This window comes from Eretmochelys imbricata, chromosome 2 (genome assembly GCF_965152235.1).
Source record: "Eretmochelys imbricata isolate rEreImb1 chromosome 2, rEreImb1.hap1, whole genome shotgun sequence".
NCBI lineage: Eukaryota > Metazoa > Chordata > Testudines > Cheloniidae > Eretmochelys > Eretmochelys imbricata.
The window spans coordinates 213,657,488-213,680,504 of record NC_135573.1 but is presented as its reverse complement, the minus strand read 5'-3'; the positions used below and the strand labels follow the sequence as shown (position 1 = coordinate 213,680,504).

General features: G+C 44.2%; 1 protein-coding gene across 1 annotated transcript in view; it reads left to right on the top strand.

The window, feature by feature from the left end:
• The first annotated feature begins 10,399 nt into the window (after positions 1–10,399).
• The window catches only part of LRRC72 (leucine rich repeat containing 72), a 48,642-nt gene continuing 36,024 nt past the window's right edge, over positions 10,400–23,017 (top strand). Inside the window, exons 1-2 of the mRNA XM_077809364.1 lie at positions 10,400–10,432; positions 19,027–19,100. Coding sequence (XP_077665490.1) covers positions 10,400–10,432; positions 19,027–19,100 — 107 coding nt within the window. The remainder of the gene's footprint in view (positions 10,433–19,026; positions 19,101–23,017) is intronic.

Genomic DNA, 23,017 nt, shown 5'->3' with positions numbered 1-23,017 from the left:
CATCATTTTCTTGCCTTTTTAAAAAATCCTCCAAAAAAATCCAACTATTTGCTGGCACCAATTGAGCTGAAATGATGTTAGCAAGAGAGGGAAATTTTGTAGAAAAATGTTCCAGTGTAGTCTGAGCCCTAGTGGCTCAGCACAGTTGAGTTTCTGGGGATTTTGTAATTTTTTCTGGCATCTCTCAAGAGTAGTAGATAGGGTAGCTCTGACATGTCCAGCTACTGGAAGAACATTTGTCCAGTGAAGAGACCAAACAAGCAGGATCCTGCAATAATGCCTATACTACAAACTATCATCAGTATACTGTATATACTCCACCCTATGTTCAGTAATTGTCTGATCAAGAGGCTTCAGTGTTTACTACTAAGAAGCTAGTATCTGCCAACAGTTACCTCACAACGGTATTTGAGATTACCAGATTTTTTTTCTTACATTCAAAACAGGAGATAGCTGTGTAATGGATGAGAGAACAAAAATGTTAATGGCGTTTACTGTGCATTCACTGAATAATGGAGGTAGAATAAGTCTGAGACAACACTACTCCCTTTATAAATTGGCTTGTAGATTTTATGGAACACTTTCCCTAGTTCTTTTTTAACAAATACCTGTACAAATGACCAAATTAGGCTTTTGTTAATTTTAATACTGAAGAAAAAAAGATATAGGGCCAGATTTTCAAAGGAATTTAGGAGCCAAATGATGCAGATAGGTGCCTAGTGGAGCATCACAGTTCCCAATATATCTTCTGAACACTACTATATGTTCTTCTATTCTAAATTATTCAACCTATTTCAAAAAAATACAATTGCATTGTGAAATAAGTAGGTGGTCTTGATATAACTTTTTAAATATAAATATGCAGGTAGATCAGGGAGCATATCAACAACAATGTAAGTATAAAAAACATTTATAGGAGAAAAAAGTACCTAATGAAAAGCCTTTCTCATGTAGATTTCTTTTCCTTATTTATTAATTACATGAGAACTTCTGTTATTACCACTATTAATTATTTGTATTACAATAGGGTCTAGCTGTAGAGGCCCTAAATGAGATCAGACATTTTGCTAGGTACTGTACAAATGCAACATAACAGATAGCTCTTCAGGGCAGAGATTTACAGTTTAACTAGACAAGACAGACAAGTGTTGGGTGGGGAAACAGAGAGATGGAAATAAAATGACATGCTTAAGGTCACACAGCAAATCAGTTGCAGAGTTGGAAATAGAATCCAGGGCTCCTGACTCCCAGTCCAGTGCTCTGCCCACTCAAATTAATACCAACTTAAAAAAATCAGGACTGTCCAAATAAGGGGTGGTTTTATTTTTTATAGTACAAACAATCTGGTTACTGAAAGTCTGATCCTTCACTTACTGAAGTCAATGGGAGTTTGGCCACTGACTTCAGTGAGAGCAGTATGAGGCATTAGGTTTCATTCACGGTAAACAGAGGTTCAAGTTTAAGGAATGACTCAATTTAGCAGAAGACAGTGTTTCAATGATTAAAAATATCAATCACTAAACATCATGTTTTAAATGTCCTTCATAGCTATTGAGCAAATAATACTTTTCTCATTTCACTTTGCTGAGGTTTAAATTTCAAGGATTGTCTTGTGCCATCAGTTTTTCAATGGGATTCCCATTGAAATCAATGGAGAAGTCTTCTGAAAAAAACTGACTATTATATGACCCTAAACTAGCAATTTTCTGACTGAGAATAGCTAAGCTAACTTTGTGTGTTAGGGCCAGTAATGTGGGCAGTCTGACCTAATGGTCAGAACCCAGAGTAGACTCAGTTGCGGGTCAGGAGTCATTCCAAGGGTCACAGCCAGAGCCAGAGTCAGAGCCAGAAGTCACACCAGGGGGTCAAAACCAGAGCCAGAGTTAGAAGCCACAACAAGAGTCAAAGCAGAGTCAGAGTTGCTCAAACAAGGCCAGGGTGTGACAGGAACAGGAAGATTCATGCTGAGAAGTGTCCAGTTAGCAGTCTGCTGCTAGTCAGCTGATCCTTCTGAATCAGTAGGTATAACCCCTGTTTGTGGGATATCAGCTGCAGTTCCCTCATCTGGCCTTGCAGCATGCTGTAATAGAGGATAGGCTCTTGCTTGGTAACCCTGCAGGCCTGGGTTCAAGAGTTGTGGCACCTGATGCTACCTGCTCCTGTGCCTGGGTCCCAAGGCCAGGCTTTTCAGCGTCATCACTGTGGAAGGCCTGAATTTTTTCAGGGGTATGAACAAGATGAACTGGCTCCCAAGAGCGTTCTTCAGGCCCAAAAACCTTCCCAGACATTCAAATACATGCTCCTCTGTATATCTGGAAATCCAGAATATCCCAAATTATGTACTCTTTGTGGTCCTGTACTTGAATCAGGGTGGATACCAGCTGGGAAATAAATTGGTGACTAAAGGTTTCAGGAAGGGTATATGAAATACCAAATTGATCTTCCAGGACTGAGGGAGCTACAAATTCAAATGCCACCAGATTTATTTGTTGAAGAATGGTGTAAGGGCCTTTGTATTAATAGTCCGATGTATGCATATGTCAGTCAGTCTGTAGATATTCAATGGACAGCCAAACTTTCTGGTGGTGGTATTTGTCAATGTGTCATTTGCAAGCTATTTTGGCAGCTTCCAGGTGTTCCTTTAGGTTAATCCAGTGCTTAATTTGTGCCAGGACTTGCCAGGGCTCAGCCCTGGCACCTCTAGGCTTGGCAGTTCATAGCCCTGGTACCTCTGGGCTTGCCGCATCAGTTATGAAAGTAAAAAAAATTGCTTGAGCCCCAGCACTTACCTGCTTGAGCCCAGCACCTCTTTCATTACAAATTAAGCACCGGGTTAGACCGAGTCTTATGGTTAGTTTATACTAGATCTGAGGCATCAGGAACTGCCATGTATGAGGGACAGAGATATGTATGGAACTGTGAATGATAAAAATCATTGGAGTAGAAAGGATCAAAATAGGTCTGTGTTATTATAAGCGAATTTGGCTAATGGGAGTAACACAACCCAGTTATTTTGGCAGTGGTTCAGATACTGTTCAACTACCTGGTTAAGCCTTTCTGACTGGTCATCCATCTGGGGGTGATGGGAGATACATATGCTAGAATGCACATCCAGAAGGTGAAACACTTCCTTCCAAAACCTGGGAGCCTTGGTCTGTGGTAAAATGATTGGGGAGGCTATGGAGGCAAAAAAACATGAATAATTAGGAGTTGTGTGGCAAGTTCCATAGTCGGGAAGTATATGCATAGTATAAAATGTGCCATTTTGGTGAGTCGATCTATATAGTTAGTATTCTGTTGTATCCTTTAGATTCTGATAGTTCTACTATGAAATCAAGGCTTATATGTGATCAGGGGTGTCAGGAGGCTGAAAGGCTTGCTTCAGGAGGTCTTAGCCTGACTGCAGGTGACATAGAACCTGATGTAGGACCAGACATCGTCCCAGATTTGTGGCCACCAGAATGAGCGGGCTACTGCATGCTAAATCTTGGATTGTCCAGAGAGTCCCGCTCAAGGGGTGTTGTGCTGCATGAGCAGCACCTCAAGTCATGGGGGAATGTCAGGGACATGTAGATGGTCATTAACATAGTCATTAACATTAACATTCATTGGCCCAGGAGTAATGGCTTAGGGTGGTGACAGGGAGGATGAAGGTGGATGATGTTATAAGCTTTACAAAAGGATAGTCAGGGAGGGCTACTTGGAGAAAGAGATAAGGAAGTCAGGTATCACAGATCCACAAATGAAATGGTGTGGTTTCCAATACTGTAGAGAGGAATAGTCTTGATGACCCAGTGGTCCTCTCAAGTCCTGATATCTACAGTATGACGAATCTGTTGGGCTGGCCTGGCAGTCTGATGGCAGTAAAATGTGGAGGATCGAAGTTTTTTCTGAGAGCCACATGCTGTTACCACATGAAAAGCCTGAGCTGCTACTGTAAATCAGGAATAGGGAGGGCCTCTTTCCCCTGTTGTGACAGAATATACCCCTATTCACACTCTACACACTATTGTAATAATGTTTTTATATGGTATAAGAGCTATCACTTAAAAACTCATAATTTGCTGATTAAAAATATCATGGCAAAATGCACATAGCAGCATTATATGTGAAGTTATAAACATAAGCTGAGATCATGACTAAAAGTATGTTTGCCAGATAAGTCTGGGGGGAGAGTGGCTAAACCGTTCCTCAGACACAAAGGGCAAGCTGACACTTCAGCCAGGTGTAAACAAGGCTGATGGACCATTACTGCTAAGTGGCCATTCTTTGTTAGGAAAGCAAGCAGGGACAAAAAATCTATGTCTTAGCAAAGAAACAACACTGAGTTTCCTTCCACACAGACTGCCTGGTGCCTTGCTCCCAACTGGAAATGATTCTCAAAGTGGGAACAGGACTATAAAAAGAAGGGGCAGGCATCTCAAGACACCGCTCTCCCTTTCCCTGCCCATAGCATTCTCTGCACCTGAAAAGACAAAGGAGGCAGCCATTAGACTCTGGGGGAGGGTCCTCCTAACCTAAAGAGTTTGGTCTGTAACACTGCTGAAAGCATGTTGTGAGAAAACTTTGCTTTGAATCTAACATAGTTGTTAGGCACCACTAAGCATTTTACCTTTATTTTTCTTGTAACCATTTCTGACTTTGATGCTTCATTAATTGTACTCACTTAAAAACTCTTTGTAACTAATAAACTTGTTTTACTGTTTTGTCTAATCCAGTGTGTTTAAATTGAAGTGTCTGAATAACTATTTAAAATAATAGGTTTCAGAGTAAGAGCCGTGTTAGTCTGTATTCGCAAAAAGAAAAGGAGTACTTGTGGCACCTTAGAGACTAACCAATTTATTTGAGCATAAGCTTTCGTGAGCTACAGCTCACTTCATCAGATGCATACTGTGGAAACTGCAGAAGACATTATATACACGGAGACCATGAAACAATACCTCCTCCCACCCCACTCTCCTGCTGGTAATAGCCCATCCAAAGTGACCACTCTCTTTACAATGTGTATGATAATCAAGTTGGGCCAGTTCCAGCACAAATCCAGGTTTTCTCACCCCCCACCCCTTTTTCCAAAAACCACACACACAAACTCACTCTCCTGCTGGTAATAGCTTATCCAAAGTGACCACTCTCCTTACAATGTGTATGAAAATCAAGGTGGGCCAGTTCCAGCACAAATCCAGGTTTTCTCACCCCCCACCCCTTTTTCCAAAAACCACACACACAAACTCACTCTCCTGCTGGTAATAGCTTATCCAAAGTGACCACTCTCCTTACAATGTGTATGATAATCAAGGTGGGCCATTTCCAGCATAAATCCAAGTTTAACCAGAACGTCTTGCGGGGGGGGGGGGGGTAGGAAAAAACAAGGGGAAATAGGCTACCTTGCATAATGACTTAGCCACTCCCAGTCTCTATTTAAGCCTAAATTAATAGTATCCAATTTGCAAATGAATTCCAATTCAGCAGTTTCTCGCTGGAGTCTGGATTTGAAGTTTTTTGTTGTAAGATAGCGACCTTCATGTCTGTGATTGCGTGACCAGAGAGATTGAAGTGTTCTCCGACTAGTTTATGAATGCTATAATTCTTGACATCTGATTTGTGTCCATTTATTCTTTTACGTAGAGACTGTCCAGTTTGACCAATGTCTGAGGGGTTGGAGCAAATTCCTCAGCTCTCGTCCCCTAGCGCCCCTACTCTACTTGTACTATATTGATGACATCTTCATCATCTGGACCCATGGAAAAGAAGCCCTTGAGGAATTCCACCATGATTTCAACAATTTCCATCCCACCATCAGCCTCAGCCTGGTCCAGTCCACACAAGAGATCCACTTCCTGGACACTACAGTGCTAATAAACAATGGTCACATAAACACCACCCTATACCGGAAACCTACTGACCTCTATTCCTACCTACATGCCTCCAGCTTTCACCCTAACCACATCACACGATCCATCATCTACAGCCAAGCTCTGCGATACAACCGCATTTGCTCCAACCCCTCAGACAGAGACAAACACCTACAAGATCTCTATCAAGCATTCTTACAACTACAATACCCACCTGCGGAAGTGAAGAAACAGACTGATAGAGCCAGAAGAGTTCCCAGAAGTCACCTACTACAGGACAGGCCTAACAAAGAAAATAACAGAATGCCACTAGCCGTCACCTTCAGCCCCCAACTAAAACCCCTCCAATGCATTATTAAGGATCTACAACCTATCCTGAAGGATGACCCAACACTCTCACAAATCTTGGGAGACAGGCCAGTCCTTGCCTACAGACAGTCCCCCAACCTGAAGCAAATACTCACCAACAACCACATACCACATAACAGAACCACTAACCCAGGAACCTATCCTTGCAACAAAGCCCGTTGCCAACAGTGCCCACGTATCTATTCAGGGGACACCATCATAGGGCCTAATCACATCAGCCACACTATCAGAGGCTCGTTCACCTGCACATCCACCAATGTGATATATGCCATCATGTGCCAGCAATGCCCCTCTGCCATGTACATTGGTCAAACTGGACAGTCTCTACGTAAAAGAATAAATGGACACAAATCAGATGTCAAGAATTATAACATTCATAAACCAGTCGGAGAACACTTCAATCTCTCTGGTCACGCAATTACAGACATGAAGGTCGCTATCTTACAACAAAAAAACTTCAAATCCAGACTCCAGCGAGAAACTGCTGAATTGGAATTCATTTGCAAATTGGATACTATTAATTTAGGCTTAAATAGAGACTGGGAGTGGCTAAGTCATTATGCAAGGTAGTCTATTTCCCCTTGTTTTTTCCTACCCCCCCCCCCCCCCCAGACGTTCTGGCTAAACTTGGATTTATGCTGGAAATGGCCCACCTTGATTATCATACACATTGTAAGGAGAGTGGTAAGTTTGGATGAGCTATTACCAGCAGGAGAGTGAGTTTGTGTGTGTGGTTTTTGGAAAAAGGGGGGCGGGGGGGTGAGAAAACCTGGATTTGTGCTGGAACTGGCCCAACTTGATTATCATACACATTGTAAGGAGAGTGATCACTTTAGATAAGCTATTACCAGCAGGAGAGTGGGGTGGGAGGAGGTATTGTTTCATGGTCTCTGTGTATATGATGTCTTCTGCAGTTTCCACAGTATGCATCTGATGAAGTGAGCTGTAGCTCACGAAAGCTTATGCTCAAATAAATTGGTTAGTCTCTAAGGTGCCACAAGTACTCCTTTTCTTTTATTTAAAATAATAAACTGGCACAGCATTCCCTTAAAGGAAGAATGGACTTAATATATTTGTACTATCTAGGAGAGGGCTGGGCAGTACAGGACATATATTTCTGGGCATTGGGGTCCCCCTGCAGCATAACGAAGGCTGGTATGAGTCAAGGTGTGGCTGACTGGCTGCTGCACACACAGAGATAGCTGGAAGTGACCGACATGCTGGAGGCTGTTTGTGAGCAGTTCAGGTTGGAGGCCACATCAGCAGGACGTTGTAAAGTGCACCCCAGGTTACAGGGCAGGGGTGACACAGCTATTCATTAGTCTGGATTGTGCCCTGCCCGGTATGTCACACACCCATCACAACCGTTACACTGGTACCATGCTTCACTGCTCATACTACTCTTTGGAAAAATGGAGCAGAGCGCAAGTTAATGCTGTTGGATAATGGTACTGTTAAGAGGGAGAATGTCTGGCTTGTTGTTGCAGCTGTATATTAACATAAAAACAGATATAGGCGCTGACCTTACATTTCAAAATACAACAAAAGTGATAATTTAATAGCACCCACAACTGTGTTAAGCACTTACCACAATACACATAAATAACAAGTCACATCCATGAACATCTTAAAATGTAAGTGATGGATCCAACAATAGAGGGAAAAACATCCAAAGGGAAGGGGCCAGGCAGGTAATGGTTGTAGGAGGTAAGATTATATGTACTCACTATTTAAAATACTTGATTTGTTTTTAAAAGTGTAAATATACTCTTTTCAAGTTCCACTTACCTAAGTGGGAGTTGTGCCTGAATAAGGACTTCAAGCTCCAGGCTGGAATTCTCTTTAGATTAGCATTTTCACATTAAAAGTGTGTTCAAAAATCCAACTGCTGGAAATTTCATTTTACCATTATAGATGAAAGCATGGTTCCCATTTTTGACTGCCTTCTCCCCTTACAGAGTTCCAAAACAATAGCTTTGTTGTGTTGATTTAAAGCTTGTTCCTCTGTGAAATCTAAAATGAATAGATTGTCTTTCTATATACCTGTTTACCTCTCAAACATTTCCTCATCATCAGTAAAGCACCATTTCAATCCAAGTCCCAAAGGTATTTTAGCAGCTAAAATGAGTGATTAAAGACTTTCCTGCTATTATTTACATACTCTTAAGAAATATAATTTTTCTTATTTAAGATTTTCAGTTGTCTAAAGCCACTGGCTGGAATGGAAGCTACTCACACAACTTTTCTATGACAACTTCATTCACGTAATATATTTGTAGCTCCACCCATCCACCACATATACACTCCATCAATTTTTTTAGTGATCTGAACAAGCAGGGACGTGCACATAATTAATTCCATGAGTGGTAGTTTATTTATGTATTTGCATGCACAATCCTTATTCTTTATTAATTGCACATGGTCTGTAACACCTATTTCTGTTAACTCCATATAACTGAAATTCTAAATATAATTCCAAGTCTTCAGACAGATTTTCATTGCAGCTAGATCAAACATTTTCCATTGTCCCACGTATATATATTTGGTCTCTGGAAATGGCCTTATGCTATTTTCCATTCAATCTATGTAGCATAAATGGTAGTATACATAACACGGCAACACCTGCTCGCACATGTGGAAGTCATAAATATTTTGAGTTGGTTTAAAACCTGTGTTAAATTGAACACATTTTATTTCACAGCAAAGTATGTGTTGAAGGAAATGGACACAGAATACATGTATTAAGGTGTGAATGTGATTTGTAAGTTGCAAATCAGTAGTGTAAGTGGTATAAATTTGTTGTACTTTAAAGCTCACAGATATTTGCTCAACTGCCAAGAACACCTGTGGCTGCTACTCAAATAATGACAGAAATACAGGGCTGTCAAAAATATCCTGTCTTTCAAGATCATAAACCAGTAAGACCCAGTAAAGCCAAAGATGACATCAAGCTTTTTCTGTTGCTCTCAGGTTTTCTCTTCCCTGAGGTCTCATACCAAGGCACGCTGACTTTAATACCACCCTTCTTTCTTTCTCCCCAATGCTCAAACAATGAACTCGGAGGAGAGTTCAGATGTTATGGACACAGGCTCCATCCAGGAACATAACTCTAACTGAGGGCTTGTCTACACTGGCACGGCTCCCAGAGCTGGTGCACTGTCTACACTGGCACGTTACAGCGTTGAAACTTGCAGCGCTCGGGGATGTGCGTTTTTTCACACCCCTGAGTGAGAAAGTTGCAGCGCTGAAAAGTACCAGTGTAGACAAGCTACCTAAAAGTCGCTATTTCAGCTGCTGGAAATCCTTCCTCCCACATAAACCCCTCTAGATCTGCCTTCAATTCATGGGCCCCTGTGGAGGCTCAGGATGCCACTCTATTGTTAGACCTTTGCTATTTCTTCAAGGGTATTGGAAACATTTTTATACTGGTAGGTTTCAGAGTAGCAGCCAGGTTAGTCTGTATCTGCAAAAAGAACAGGAATACTTGTGGCACCTTAGAGACTAACAAATTGATTAGAGCATAAGCTTTCGTGGGCTACAGCCCACTTCATTGGATGCATAAAATGGAACTTCTCTGTGTGTCTATATATATATATATATATATTCTTACTATATGTTCCATTATACGCATCTGATGAAGTGGACTGTAGCCCACGACAGCTTATGCGCTAATCAATTTGTTAGTCTCCAAGGTGCCACAAGTCCTCCTCTTCTTTTTATAGTGGGGATGCTGAGAGCCACTGAAGGAAACAGTAAACCCTGTATATAATAGAAACCACTTCAAGCCAGGGGGTGCGGCTCACCCCTAGTTCCAGCACCAATCTTTCAACTAAGCACCCAGTCAGTTTTATCATATTATTTAGTCCCAGCGCTGTCACAAACCCCCATCATGTCCCCACACATCCTCCCACTACTGTCACCGTGCCCAAACCTACGCTGCCCCTTTCGCTGTCACTCCCACACCATCACCTCGCAGCCCCCTCGCGCGCGTGTTCCCAGTGAGTGAGATTCTTAACTGCGCGCGCCCCCGCCGCCCCGCCCCAGGCCGCTCCCGGCCCCCAGCAGCCCGTCCCCCTCCCCTCCCAATTCCCGGCTCCCCGCGTCCTCCTCGGCTTTGATGTCTCTTTGCTCTTTCCCCGCCCCCAGGAGCCCCGGTCGCTTAGGAACTTGAAGCTAAAATGGCGGCTACTCGCAGCGGCACCAGCTGCCAGGTGAGCCCCTCCCGCCTCCCCTCCGGGGGCGGCCGCGCCCCGCTCTTGAGCCCAGCCGCCAGCCTCTCCACCGTTAGTGGGGAGCAGGAGCCAAGCCGTTAACTGCCCCGCCCCCAGCTCTGCATAACCCCGTTTGGTATATCCCCGCCCTTGTATAATCCCGCCGCAACTCCCCTCTCCCTTCCTCCCTCCACGGTCGGTGAGCGGGGAGCGGCTCACACAACCACTCCCTCTGCCCTTTGGGGTGAGACACTGACCCCTCATCCTCTCCCCGAAGGAGAGAGGCAGGGACCCCGACAGGAATCCCCCACACCCTCCCCAGGGGGGTGAGACAGGGACCCCCCTCAGGAATCCCCCACACCCTCCCCATGGGAGTGAGACAGGGACCCCCCTCAGGAATCCCCCACACCCTCCCCATGGGAGTGAGACAGGGACTCCCCACAGGAATCCCCCACACCCTTCCCATGGGAGTGAGACAGTGACCCTCACAGCAACCCCCCAGGGGGGTGAGACCATAACCCCCCACAGCAATCCCTGCATCCCCTGCCGGTGTGGGGTGAAACTGACCCCACAGTAACACCCATGCCCCCTCTATTGGGGTGAGACAGTGACCCCCAGCACCCTCCCCAGGGAGTGAGGTAGTGACCCCCCCACAGCAACCTCCCCTTCCAACTTCTCCCCACTGGGGTGAGAGGCAGTGACCCACACAGCAAAATCACCTTCCATCCCATCCCTATTGCAGTGAGAGAAGCATGTACAGAAAATCTCCAAACCCTGCCATCCCAGCTGAATAAGACTGCCTACTCTTCCCTTATGCCATTTTATCTCTAAAGGGAAAGAGGCTTTGATACCTGCAGCAACTTCCCCTCCATCCCATCCTTACAAGAAAAACCTGTAAAATAAACAGCAACATGTCACCTCTCCATTTCATCCTCAAGGGGTTAGGAAGAAACTGACACACAACTAGTGTAATGAGATGTCACGGAATATCAGGATTGTCCAAATTTTACGGTCCCAGATTCAATCCCAATAGTATTATCCAGGCAGCTAGATGATCAGATAATGTGCTGGATGATCAGCTGTCTGCTCTATTTCCCATGTTTGCCTCTTCCTTGTAAAATTGTGCTAGATATGGATGTTGGATTATGGTGCTTAGTATGAGTTATCCTATAAACTACTTTTTGGTAGTGAGGGAGATTCAGTGAGAAAATATCTGGTATGGAGAAGCTGCAAATCTGGGCCCTGTGCAAGCACAGCTAGAACCCTCCTCAGCAGAATGGGCAGAAAGTTGTTGCAGCACTCGGACCAGGATCTAGATTCATCAGGTTCTTGTGGAACACAGGGAGGGCTGGCTGGGAAAGGGTAGGCAGGGAGGACTACACGCCTGAAGGATAAGGAGGGAATGAGGAAGGAGGCTGAAATACTGGGATTTAAGGAAAAGAAATAACTTTCCCTAACCTTCTCCCAGATGTCAAAACTGTGCTGTGTATGTTTCACTTACAAACAGTTGTGCTCCGCAGTTGTACAGATATGCATTTTTAAACCATCTGATCATTATTACCACTGGTCAGAAAACATTTTTTGTGCAATACATTTTCCATTTTTCATTAAAATTTGTAGCTAGCTCTAATTACTCTACAAACTGCAAAATCCTTCATCCCCAGAGAAGCAAGATTGTAACATACTCATATTGCCATATGTCAATGTTCCCAAGCAATTTTGTATTTCTAAAGTAAAGTCAACATCTATGTTTACTATATACTATAGATAGATTTTAACTTTTCAGATGTTTTGGACCACACTAATCTCAGATATAATTTACTATATACTATAAATAGATTTTTTAGAAGTTTTGCACCAAACTAGTCTCAGGGTATGTCTACACTACGAAATTAGGTCGAATTTATAGAAGTCGGTTTTGTAGAAAGCATTTTTATACAGTTGATTGTGTGTGTTCCCACACAAATGCTCTAAGTGCATGTAGTCAGTGGAGTGTGTCCACAGTACCAAGGCAACCATCGACTTCCGGAGCATTGCACTGTGGTGGCTATCCCACAGTTCCCACAGTCTCCGCCACCCATTGGAATTCTGGGTAGAAATCCCAGTGCCTGAGGGGGCTAAAACATTGTCGCGGGTGGTTCTGGGTACATATCGTCAGGCCCCCGTTCCCTCCCTCCCTCCGTGAAAGCAAGGGCAGACAATCGTTTTGCGCCTTTTTTCTTGAGTTACCTGTGCAGACGCCATACCACGGCAAGCATGGAGCCCGCTCAGCTAACCGTCACCGTATGTCTCCTGGGTGACAGTCACCTGGCAGACGTGGTACTGCATTGCTACACAGCAGCAGTTTATTGCTTTTTGGCAGCAGACAGTGCAGTATGACTGGTAGCCATCATCGATGTAATCCTTGGTGCTCTTTTAACTGGGCGCCTGGGCAAACATGGGAGTGAATCAGCCAGATCATTTTCCTTGTTTCGTCTCATGGTGATTCAGTCCTACCGGCAGTGCACTGTCTTTTAATCTGCAGATAGCAGAAGATGATGGCCAGTAGTCATACTGCACCGTCTTCTGCCGAGCACCCAGGTGTTGATGATGGCTAGCAGTCGTACTGCACAGTCTGCTGCCAGCAAGATGTATAAAGATAGATGAAGTGGCTTAAAACAAGAAATAAACCAGATTTGTTTTGTATTCATTTTCTCCTCCCTCCCTCCTTCCCTCTGTGAAATCAACGGCCTGCTAAACCCAGTTTTGAGTTCTATCTTTGAGGTTTTGAGTTCTATCCTTGAGGGGGCCATTCACTTTCTTGCAAAGCCACCCCCTTTGTTGATTTTAATTCCCTGTAAGCCATGTTGTCAGTCGCCCCTCCCTCCGTCAGGGCAACGGCAGACAATCGTTCCGCACCTTTTTTCTGTGCAGATGCCATACCACGGCAAGCATGGAGCCCTTTGGCAATTAGGAGCACATTAAACACCACACGCATTATCCAGCAGTACATGCAGCACCAGAACCTGGCAAAGTGATACCGGGCGAGTAGGCGACGTCAGCGCGGTGACATGAGTGATAAGGACATGGACACAGACTTTTCTCAAAGCATGGGCCCTGGCAATGTGGGCATCATGGTGCTAATGGGGCAGGTTCCTGCCGTGGAATGCCAATTCTGGGCTCGGGAAACAAGCATAGACTGGTGGGACCGCATAGTGTTGCAGGTCTGGGACGATTCCCAGTGGCTGCGAAACTTTTGCATGCGTAAGGGCACTTTCATGGAACTTTGTGACTTGCTTTCCCCTGCCCTGCGGTGCAAGAATACCAAGATGAGAGCAGCCCTCACAGTTGAGAAGCGAGTGGCAATATCCCTGTGGAAGCTTGCAACGCCAGACAGCTCCTGGTCAGTCGGGAATCAATTTGGAGTGGGCAAATCTACTGTGGGGGCTGCTGTGATGCAAGTAGCCCATGCAATCAAAGATCTGCTGCTATCAAGGGTAGTGACTCTGGGAAATGTGCAGGTCATAGTGGATGGCTTTGCTGCAATGAGATTCCCTAACCGTGGTGGGGCCATAGACGGAACCCATATCCCTATCTTGGCACCGGAGCACCAAGCCGGCGAGTACATAAACCGCAAGGGGTACTTTTCAATAGTGCTGTAAGCAGTGGTGGATCACAAGGGACATATCACCAACATCAACGTGGGATGGCCGGGAAAGGTACATGATGCTCGCGTCTTCAGGAACTCTGGTCTGTTTCAATAGCTGCAGGAAGGGACTTTATTCCCAGACCAGAAAATAACCGTTGGGGACGTTGAAAGGCCTATAGTTATCCTTGGGGACCCAGCCTACCCCTTAATGCCATGGCTCATGAAGCCATACACAGGCAGCCTGGACAGTAGTCGGGAGCTGTTCAACTACAGGCTGAGCAAGTGCAGAATGGTGGTAGAATGTGCATTTGGACGTTTAAAAGTGTGCTGGCGCAGTTTACTGACTTGGTTAGACCTCAGTGAAACCAATATTCCCACTGTTATTACTGCTTGCTGTGCGCTCCACAATATCTGTGAGAACAAGGGGGAGACATTTATGGTGGGGTGGGAGGTTGAGGCAAATCGCCTGGCTGCTGGTTAGTCGCAGCCAGACACCAGGGCAGTTAGAAGAGCACAGGAGGGTGCGGTGCGCATCAGAGAAGCTTTGAAAACCAGTTTTATGACTGGCCAGGCTACGGTGTGAAAGTTCTGTTTGTTTCTCCTTGATGAAACCCCCTGCCCCTTGGTTCATTCTACTTTCCTGTAAGCAAACCACCCTCCCCACCTCCCTTTGATCACCACTTGCAGAGGCAATAAAGTCATTGTTGCTTCACATTCATGCATTCTTTATTCATTTATCACACAAATAGGGGGATAACTACCAAGGTAGCCCAGGAGGGGTGGTGGAGGAGAGAAGTACCAGAAGGGGTGGTGGAGGAGGGAAGGACAAGGCCACACAGCATTTTAAAAGTTTAAAACTTTAACACTTATTGAATGCCAGCCTTCTGTTGCTTGGGCAATCCTCTGGGGTGGAGTGGCTGGGTGGCTGGAGGCCCCCTCGCTGCGTTCTTGGGCATCTGGGTGAGGAGGCTATGGAACTTGGGGAGGAGGGTGGTTGGTTACATAGGGGCTGTAGCGGCGGTCTGTGCTCCAGCTGCCTTTCCTGCAGCTCAACCATACGCTGGAGCATATTGGTTTGATCCTCCAGCAGCCTCAGCATTGAATCCTACCTCCTCTCATCACGCTGCCACCACCTTTCAGCTTCAGCCCTGTCTTCAGCCCGCCACTTACTCTCTTCAGCCCGCCACCTCTCCTCCCGGTCATTTTGTGCTTTCCTGCACTCTGACATTGTCTGCCTCCACACATTCGTCTGTGCTCTGTCAGTGTGGGAGGACAGCATGAGCTCAGAGAACATTTCATCACGAATGCGTTTTTTTCGCCTTCTAATCTTCACTAGCTTCTGGGAAGGAGAAGATCCTGTGATCCTTGAAACACATGCAGCCTGTGGAGGAAAAAAAAAAGGGACAGTGGTATTTAAAAAGACACATTTTATAGAACAATGGCTACACTCTTTCAGGATAAACCTTGCTGTTAACATTACATACATAGCACATGTGCTTTCGTTCCAAGATCGCATTTTGCCTGCCCCCCAACACGTGGCTAGCCCCTCCCCCCTTCCCCTTAGCCTTGGCTAACAGTGAGGAACACTTCTGTTCAGCCACAGGCAAACAGTCCAGCAGGAACGGGCACCTGTGAATGTCCCCTTAAGAAAAGCACCCTATTTCAACCAGGTGACCATGAATGATATCACTCTCCCGAGGATAACACAGAGAGATAAAGAACGGATGTTGTTTGAACGCCAGCAAACATACACTGCAATGCTTTGTTCTACAATGATTCCCGAGTACATGCTACTGGCCTGGAGTGGTAAAGTGTCCTACCATGGTGGATGGAATAAGGCTGCCCTCTCCAGAAACCTTTTGCAAAGGCTTTGGGAGTATATCCAGGAGAGCCACAAATGCCAGGGCAAATTAATCATTAAACATGCTTGCTTTTAAACCATGTATGGTATTTTAAAAGGTACACTCACCAGAGGTCCCTTCTGCGCCTGGCGGGTCTGGGAGACAGCCTTGGGTGGGTTCGGGGGGTACTGACTCCAGGTCCAGGGTGAGAAACAGTTCCTGGCTGTCGGGAAAACTGGTTTCTCCACTTGTTTGCTGTGAGCTATCTACAACCTCCTCCTCATCATCTTCTTCGTCCCCAAAAGCTGCTTCTGTGTTGCCTCCATCTCCATTGAAGGAGTCAAACAACATGGCTGGGGTAGTGGTGGCTGAATCCCCTAAAATGGAATGCAGCTCATAGAAGCGGCATGTGTGGGGCTCAGACCCAGAGTGGCCGTTTGCCTCTCTGGTTTTCTGGTAGGCTTGCTTCAGCTCCTTAAGTTTCACGCGGCACTGCTTCGGTCCCTGTTATGGCCTCTGTCCTTCATGCCCTGGGAGATTTTGACAAATGTTTTGGCATTTCGAAAACTGGAACGGAGTTCTGATAGCACAGATTCCTCTCCCCATACAGCGATCAGATCCCGTACCTCCCGTTTGGTCCATGCTGGAACTCTTTTGCGATTCTGGGACTCCATCATGGTCCCCTCTGCTGATGAGCTCTGCATGGTCACCTGCAGCTTGCCACGCTGGCCAAACAGGAAATGAGATTCAAAAGTTCGCGGTTCTTTTCCTGTCTACCTGGTCAGTGCATCTGAGTTGAGAGTGCTGTCCAGAGCGGTCACAATGGAGCACTCTGGGATAGCTCCCGGAGGCCAATACCGTCGAATTGTGTCCACAGTACCCCAAATTCGAGCCGGCAAGGCCGATTTAAGCGCTAATCCACTTGTCAGGGGTGGAGTAAGGAAATCGATTTTAAGAGCCTTTAAGTAGAAAAAAAGGGCTTTGTCGTGTGGACGGGTGCAGGGTTAAATCAATTTAACGCTGCTAAATTCGACCTCAACTCCTCTTGTAGACCAGGGCTCAGACACATTGCATACATTGCAGTATATAGTAAAAACCTTGCTAATTCTCCCATAGTAAACCTATTAATTCTGGCAGAAAATCTCATGTTCTCTCCTATGTTTCAGCAAAGTCTTAAAAGCCGAGAGCCATAATGATGCTTCGTGTTGTTAAGACTTAATTGCTTTTATAAAATATAACATGGTAATTTACTGGTATGGTATACCATGAAAAATCACAATTAAAACTACGTTTGTCAAAATAAATGGACAAGTTACATTTTGTGATCGAGTAGTTGTGTTTTTTTAAATCATCTTTAATTAATTAGGGTCCAATCCTGCACAATTTATCTGTGTACATTAATATTCATTATGTATAGTTAAGCTGTATATGTGTTTCCAGGATCTGCACTTTATTAATCTTCAAGATTTGATCATCTACAAGGGACTGCTGGTCATTAGCAAGAATTAGTGTGGTGGTTTTATTCTGTCCCAATCCTGCCCTTGAGAATGCACTACTTGTGCAGTGGTGTTTTCCCCCAGACATGTAGCAATGTATCTATTTAAAGAACCAAATATGACAAGGATAAGAAAAACTGGATTAAGAGTATATACCATAATTGTAGTTGTCGTCTTTTTATCAATTTAAAACAGAAGCTTCCAGTTTCACCTCTCTACTTTAGACCAGGGGTCTCAAAAGTCCTGGCCCGTGTCAAGGTTCCTCCCCCACTCTGAACTCTAGGGTACAGATGTGGGGACCTGCATGAAAAAACTCCTAAGCTTATCTTTACCAGCTTAGGTCAAAACTTCCCCAAGGTACAAAATATTCCACCCGTTGTCCTTGGACTGGCCGCTACCACCACCAAACTAATACTGGTTACTGGGGAAGAGCTGTTTGGACGCGTCCTTCCCCCCAAAATACTTCCCAAAACCTTGCACCCCACTTCCTGGACAAGGTTTGGTAAAAAGCCTCACCAATTTGCCTAGGTGACTACAGACCCAGACCCTTGGATCTTAAGAACAATGAACAATCCTCCCAACACTTGCACCCCCCTTTTCCTGGGAAATGTTGGATAAAAAGCCTCACCAATTTGCATAGGTGACCACAGACCCAAACCCTTGGATCTGAGAACAATGAAAAAGCATTCAGTTTCTTACAAGAAGACTTTTAATAAAAATAGAAGTAAATAGAAATAAAGAAATCCCCCCTGTAAAATCAGGATGGTAGATATCTTACAGGGTAATTAGATTCAAAAACATAGAGAACCCCTCTAGGCAAAACCTTAAGTTACAAAAAAGATACACAGACAGAAATAGTTATTCTATTCAGCACAATTCTTTTCTCAGCCATTTTAAGAAATCATAATCTAACACATACCTAGCTAGATTACTTACTAAAAGTTCTAAGACTCCATTCCTGGTCTATCCCCGACAAAGACCAGCATATAGACAGACCCACAGACCCTTTGTTTCTCTCCCTCCTCCCAGCTTTTGAAAGTATCTTGTCTCCTCATTGGTCATTTTGGTCAGGTGCCAGCGAGGTTACCTTTAGCTTCTTAACCCTTTACAGGTGAGAGGAGCTTTCCCCTGGCCAGGAGGGATTTCAAAGGGGTTTACCCTTCCCTTTATATTTATGACAGCCCGCGAGCCATCTGTGGCCTGAGAACCTCCCCACTGTGGCCCGCGTAAACTTTTTAAAAAGTGTTGGGTGGAGGAGGGGGGCAGGAGAGATTCACATGCCCGTCCCCCCCCGGAATAGAAACCCATGCAGCCTCGCTGCTGGCTCTGTCTGCTTCAGGTGCCCCCCCCACAGCTCCCATTGGCTGGGGGAGAAGGACAGACATACCATCACTAGTTGCTGGGCAGAGTCAGCCATGAAGGCAGCGTCACTAGTCGCTGGGCAGAGTCAGCCGGGGCGGCATGCGGCCAAAGGAGCGAGGTGACATTGTTGGCCCGCTGGGAGATTTGAGGACTGGCACTGGCCCTAAGGTAAATTGAGTTTGAGACCCCTGCTTTAGACCATATTGTTATTGCTTGCAAGATCTTTACCCACAGGGATGAAGTCTGATAAATTAATTTTGTTATCAGGCAATAGAAAATCAGCTAAAGATATGTGGCTTTAAGAGGGATATGGATGTCTCAGTGTTGTACCTTGCTGGACAGTAAGTACACTTTATATTACTAATACAGAGGGGTTTTGTATTTAATAGATCCAGATGACACTGTGTATGTTAGTTTTTTGTAGTGTTGTGTGTGTCAGATATTTTGTGAAAGTTATTTGTATTTGAAGCACACAGTAAATCATATTTACACAACAGATGGTGGAGCAGGTATAAAAATAGAGAGAAATAGTGAAATTTTGCTGACATATATAGGCCAACTAATTTCACAGTTAAGTAGTTAACTGCCTCAGCCATCGATGTAGATCCAGCTCTAGCAGTGTTTGAAAGTACATGAGTTCATAGAGTGCTCTGCAGGACCTTCCAGTACAAGGAGAGAAATCAGGTTCCACAGGCTGCTCTTCGTCTGTCTGACTAGCTTGTAAAGTTGGGTGGGAGAAGCAGAAAGAAGGCAAGCACAAGTTGAGAGTACAGGAGCATTGTTGGCTAAGAACCTGCATATCTGTATGTTGTCCATCCCTCACTTCCTGAAATGGCCCTGGAGTTCCCAGGCATGAGAGCAATTCTCTGCTATCTAGAAAAATAGTAGGATAGCTATAGTGGCTTCTTTTACTACCTAGTGTCAATTGTAGAATCATAGAATATCAGGGTTGGAAGGGACCTCAGGAGGTCATCTAGTCCAACCCCCTGCTCAAAGCAGGACCAATCCCCAACTAAATCATCCCAGCCAGGGCTTTGTCAAGCCTGACCTTAAAAACTTCTAAGGAAGGAGATTCCACCACCTCCCTAGGTAACGCATTCCAGTGTTTCACCACCCTCCTAGTGAAAAAGTTTTTCCTAATATCCAACCTAAACCTCCCCCACTGCAACTTGAGACCATTACTCCTTGTTCTGTCCTTTGCTACCACTGAGAACAGTCTAGATCCATCCTCTTTAGAACCCCTTTCAGGTAGTTGAAAGCAGCTATCAAATCTTCCCTCATTCTTCTCTTCTGCAGACTAAACAATCCCAGTTCCCTCAGCCTCTCCTCATAAGTCATGTGTTCCAGTCTCCTAATCATTTTTGTTGCCCTCCACTGGACGCTTTCCAGTTTTTCCACATCCTTCTTGTAGTGTGGGGCCCAAAACTGGAGATAGTACTCCAGATGAGGCCTCACCAACGTCGAATAGAGGGGAATGATCACGTCCCTCGATCTGCTGGCAATGCCCCTACTTATACATCCAAAATGCCATTGGCCTTCTTGGCAACAATGGCACACTGTTGACTCATATCCAGCTTCTCGTCCACTGTAACCCCTAGGTGCTTTTCTGCAGAACTGCTGCCTAGCCATTTGGTCTGTAGTCTGTAGCAGTGCATGGGATTCTTCCGTCTTAAGTGCAGGACTCTGCACTTGTCCTTGTTGAACCTCATCAGATTTCCTTTGTCCCAATCCTTTAATTTGTCTATGGCCCTCTGTATCCTATCCCTACCTAGCATATCTACCTCTCCTCCCAGTTCAGTGTCATCTGCAAACTTGCTGAGGGTGCAATCCACACCATCCTCCAGATCATTAATGAAGATATTGAACAAAACCAGCCCGAGGACCGACCCTTGGGGCACTCCACTTGATACCGGCTGCCAACTAGACATGGAGCCATTGATCACTACCCGTTGAGCCTGACAATCTAGCCAGCTTTCTATCCACCTTATAGTCCATTCATCCAGCCCATACTTTTTTAACTTGCTGGCAAGAATACTGTGGGAGACCGTGCCAAAAGCTTTTCTAAAGTCAAGGAACAACACGTCCACTGCTTTCTCCTCATCCACAGAGCCAGTTATCTAGTCATAGAAGGCAATTAGATTCATCAGGCATGACTTGCCCTTGGTGAATCCATGCTGACTGTTCCTGATCACTTTCCTCTCCTCTAAGTGCTTCAGAATTGATTCCTTGAGGACTTGCTCCTTGATTTTTCCAGGGACTGAGGTGAGGCTGACTGTAGCAAGTAGCCAGAGATTTTGGAGAAATGGGAAGGAAAGGGAGAGATACCACAGGAGTTGGGAGGGGTCAAAGACACCAGGAACCTGATGGGAAGAAGAATGACTGATTATTAGGTGATGTGTTAAGATGAATATTTTGATAGGGTGCCATAAGATATGGGGTGCAGAAAAGGGGACACTTGAAACTTGTTTAGAGGCTCACTTTGAATTTCTGATTAAGGACTCATCCAGAAATTGTTGTGCTCCTGGCTACAACTTCATAATTGCACCTAAGAATACTTGTGCTGTGCATATCATGTTTACACAGCTACGTTAGCATAATAATATAGGGCCAGTTTTTAAAAGGTATTTAAGTGTCTAAAGGTAAGGATATGTACCTACAGGGATTTACATTGATTGCCCAGATTGATTTCAATGGGAGTTAGGCGCAAGGGGCCAGACTTAGGCCTAGATCCTCAGAGGTATTTAGGCCCCTAACTCTAATTTATTTCAGTGGAAGTCAGGAGCCTAAATACTTTTGAGGATCTTGGTCTAGGTGGTTTTGGAAATCCTGCTCAGCGCTTATCTGTAACTTTGGGTGCCTAAGGACTTCTAAAAATCTGCCTTATCCTCTGAATTGCACCTAAAAGACTCATTCCCTGAATTGCACCTAAAAGGCTGTGCTACTGTTTGAAAAGAAAATGTATTGTATATTGGTGCTGAAAAATTATTAAAATATATAAGTTAGAGAGAACTTAAGATATTGAAAGTATAAATCAATAAAGATATAAACCATTTTGAAAATAAAATTAGTTTAAGTATAAAATAATGGAAAAAAATTAGAAGATGCATCTATGATTGTAGAAAAAGATATGTGATACTATTTTTTATTATTTGATTAATAGCAGGTGATCATGTAATTAAAAATTATTATGCATATACATAAGGTGAAGAGTTAAATCTGCATGTAACCTTACCAGTTGTGTTTCCTGATTTTGGAGTGATAAATGTGTAACCGTAGTCATCTTGCAACAGTTTTTGCTCTGGAATAAAAAGAACAGATCAGATGGCAGATATAGAAATGATCAGTATGCTCAGCAAGGGATCGTTTTTCCCATTCCAATGTGTGCAGTCCTTGAACCTCAGCCAGTCTCAGTATCAGATGATATCCCCTTATTTTTGACTTGACACAATGTTCTGCTGGCTAAACTAAGAAGATGAAAAATAAATTATTAAAATCTGTCAAGCTAGAGATGAAATTATATTTTAAAACCAGTGCTATTAAGGGGACATGAAAAAATGTACCTTTGAACACTGAAAGCTGGAAAGAAATGCTGGAGGCCAAAAAGGATGAGTTTGTAAAAGACATGCAAAGGCTGGAAGGCATATGTAAAGGGACAGGCTTTTTCAAAATGTGAAAGGAATTAATCTCTACTTGAGGCCATTTAAATGCCTTAGTACCAGAAAGAACAGAGCAAAAGTTGAGATAGTTAAAATGAGCATATTATTAGGGAGGGAGGAAAGTGAATTAAAATGTAGTTTATAAAATTAAGAGTAGTGCAGGAAGCGCAAAGACAGTTCCTCTGCTAAGAGACAGTAAAGAGAAACTTCAGCTTGATGGACTGTGAAATAATGCAGGATTTGATAAATAAAACTATATAAAAGAATCATACAATAGCCCTATAAAAGAGTAGTGTAAATATGAAGATCCTGATCCAATAAACACGTACATGCTTTATTTCACTACTTTAAATAATCTATTTACTGATTATTCACAGTCGTAAAACATGTGAATAAGTGTTTGCAGGATCATGTCTATGGATTATTTTAAGGAAGGCTGATTTACCAAATTAACAAAGGACTATCAGTCTGTATTGAACTGTCTAGTCTTCAAAAAATGGAAGAGCATAAACCCAGATTAAAGGTATGGCTATGCTTTGAATGGGGGTGTAATTCCCAGATCAAGGAGACATACCTGCTAGTTCTGATTGAGCTAGCACACT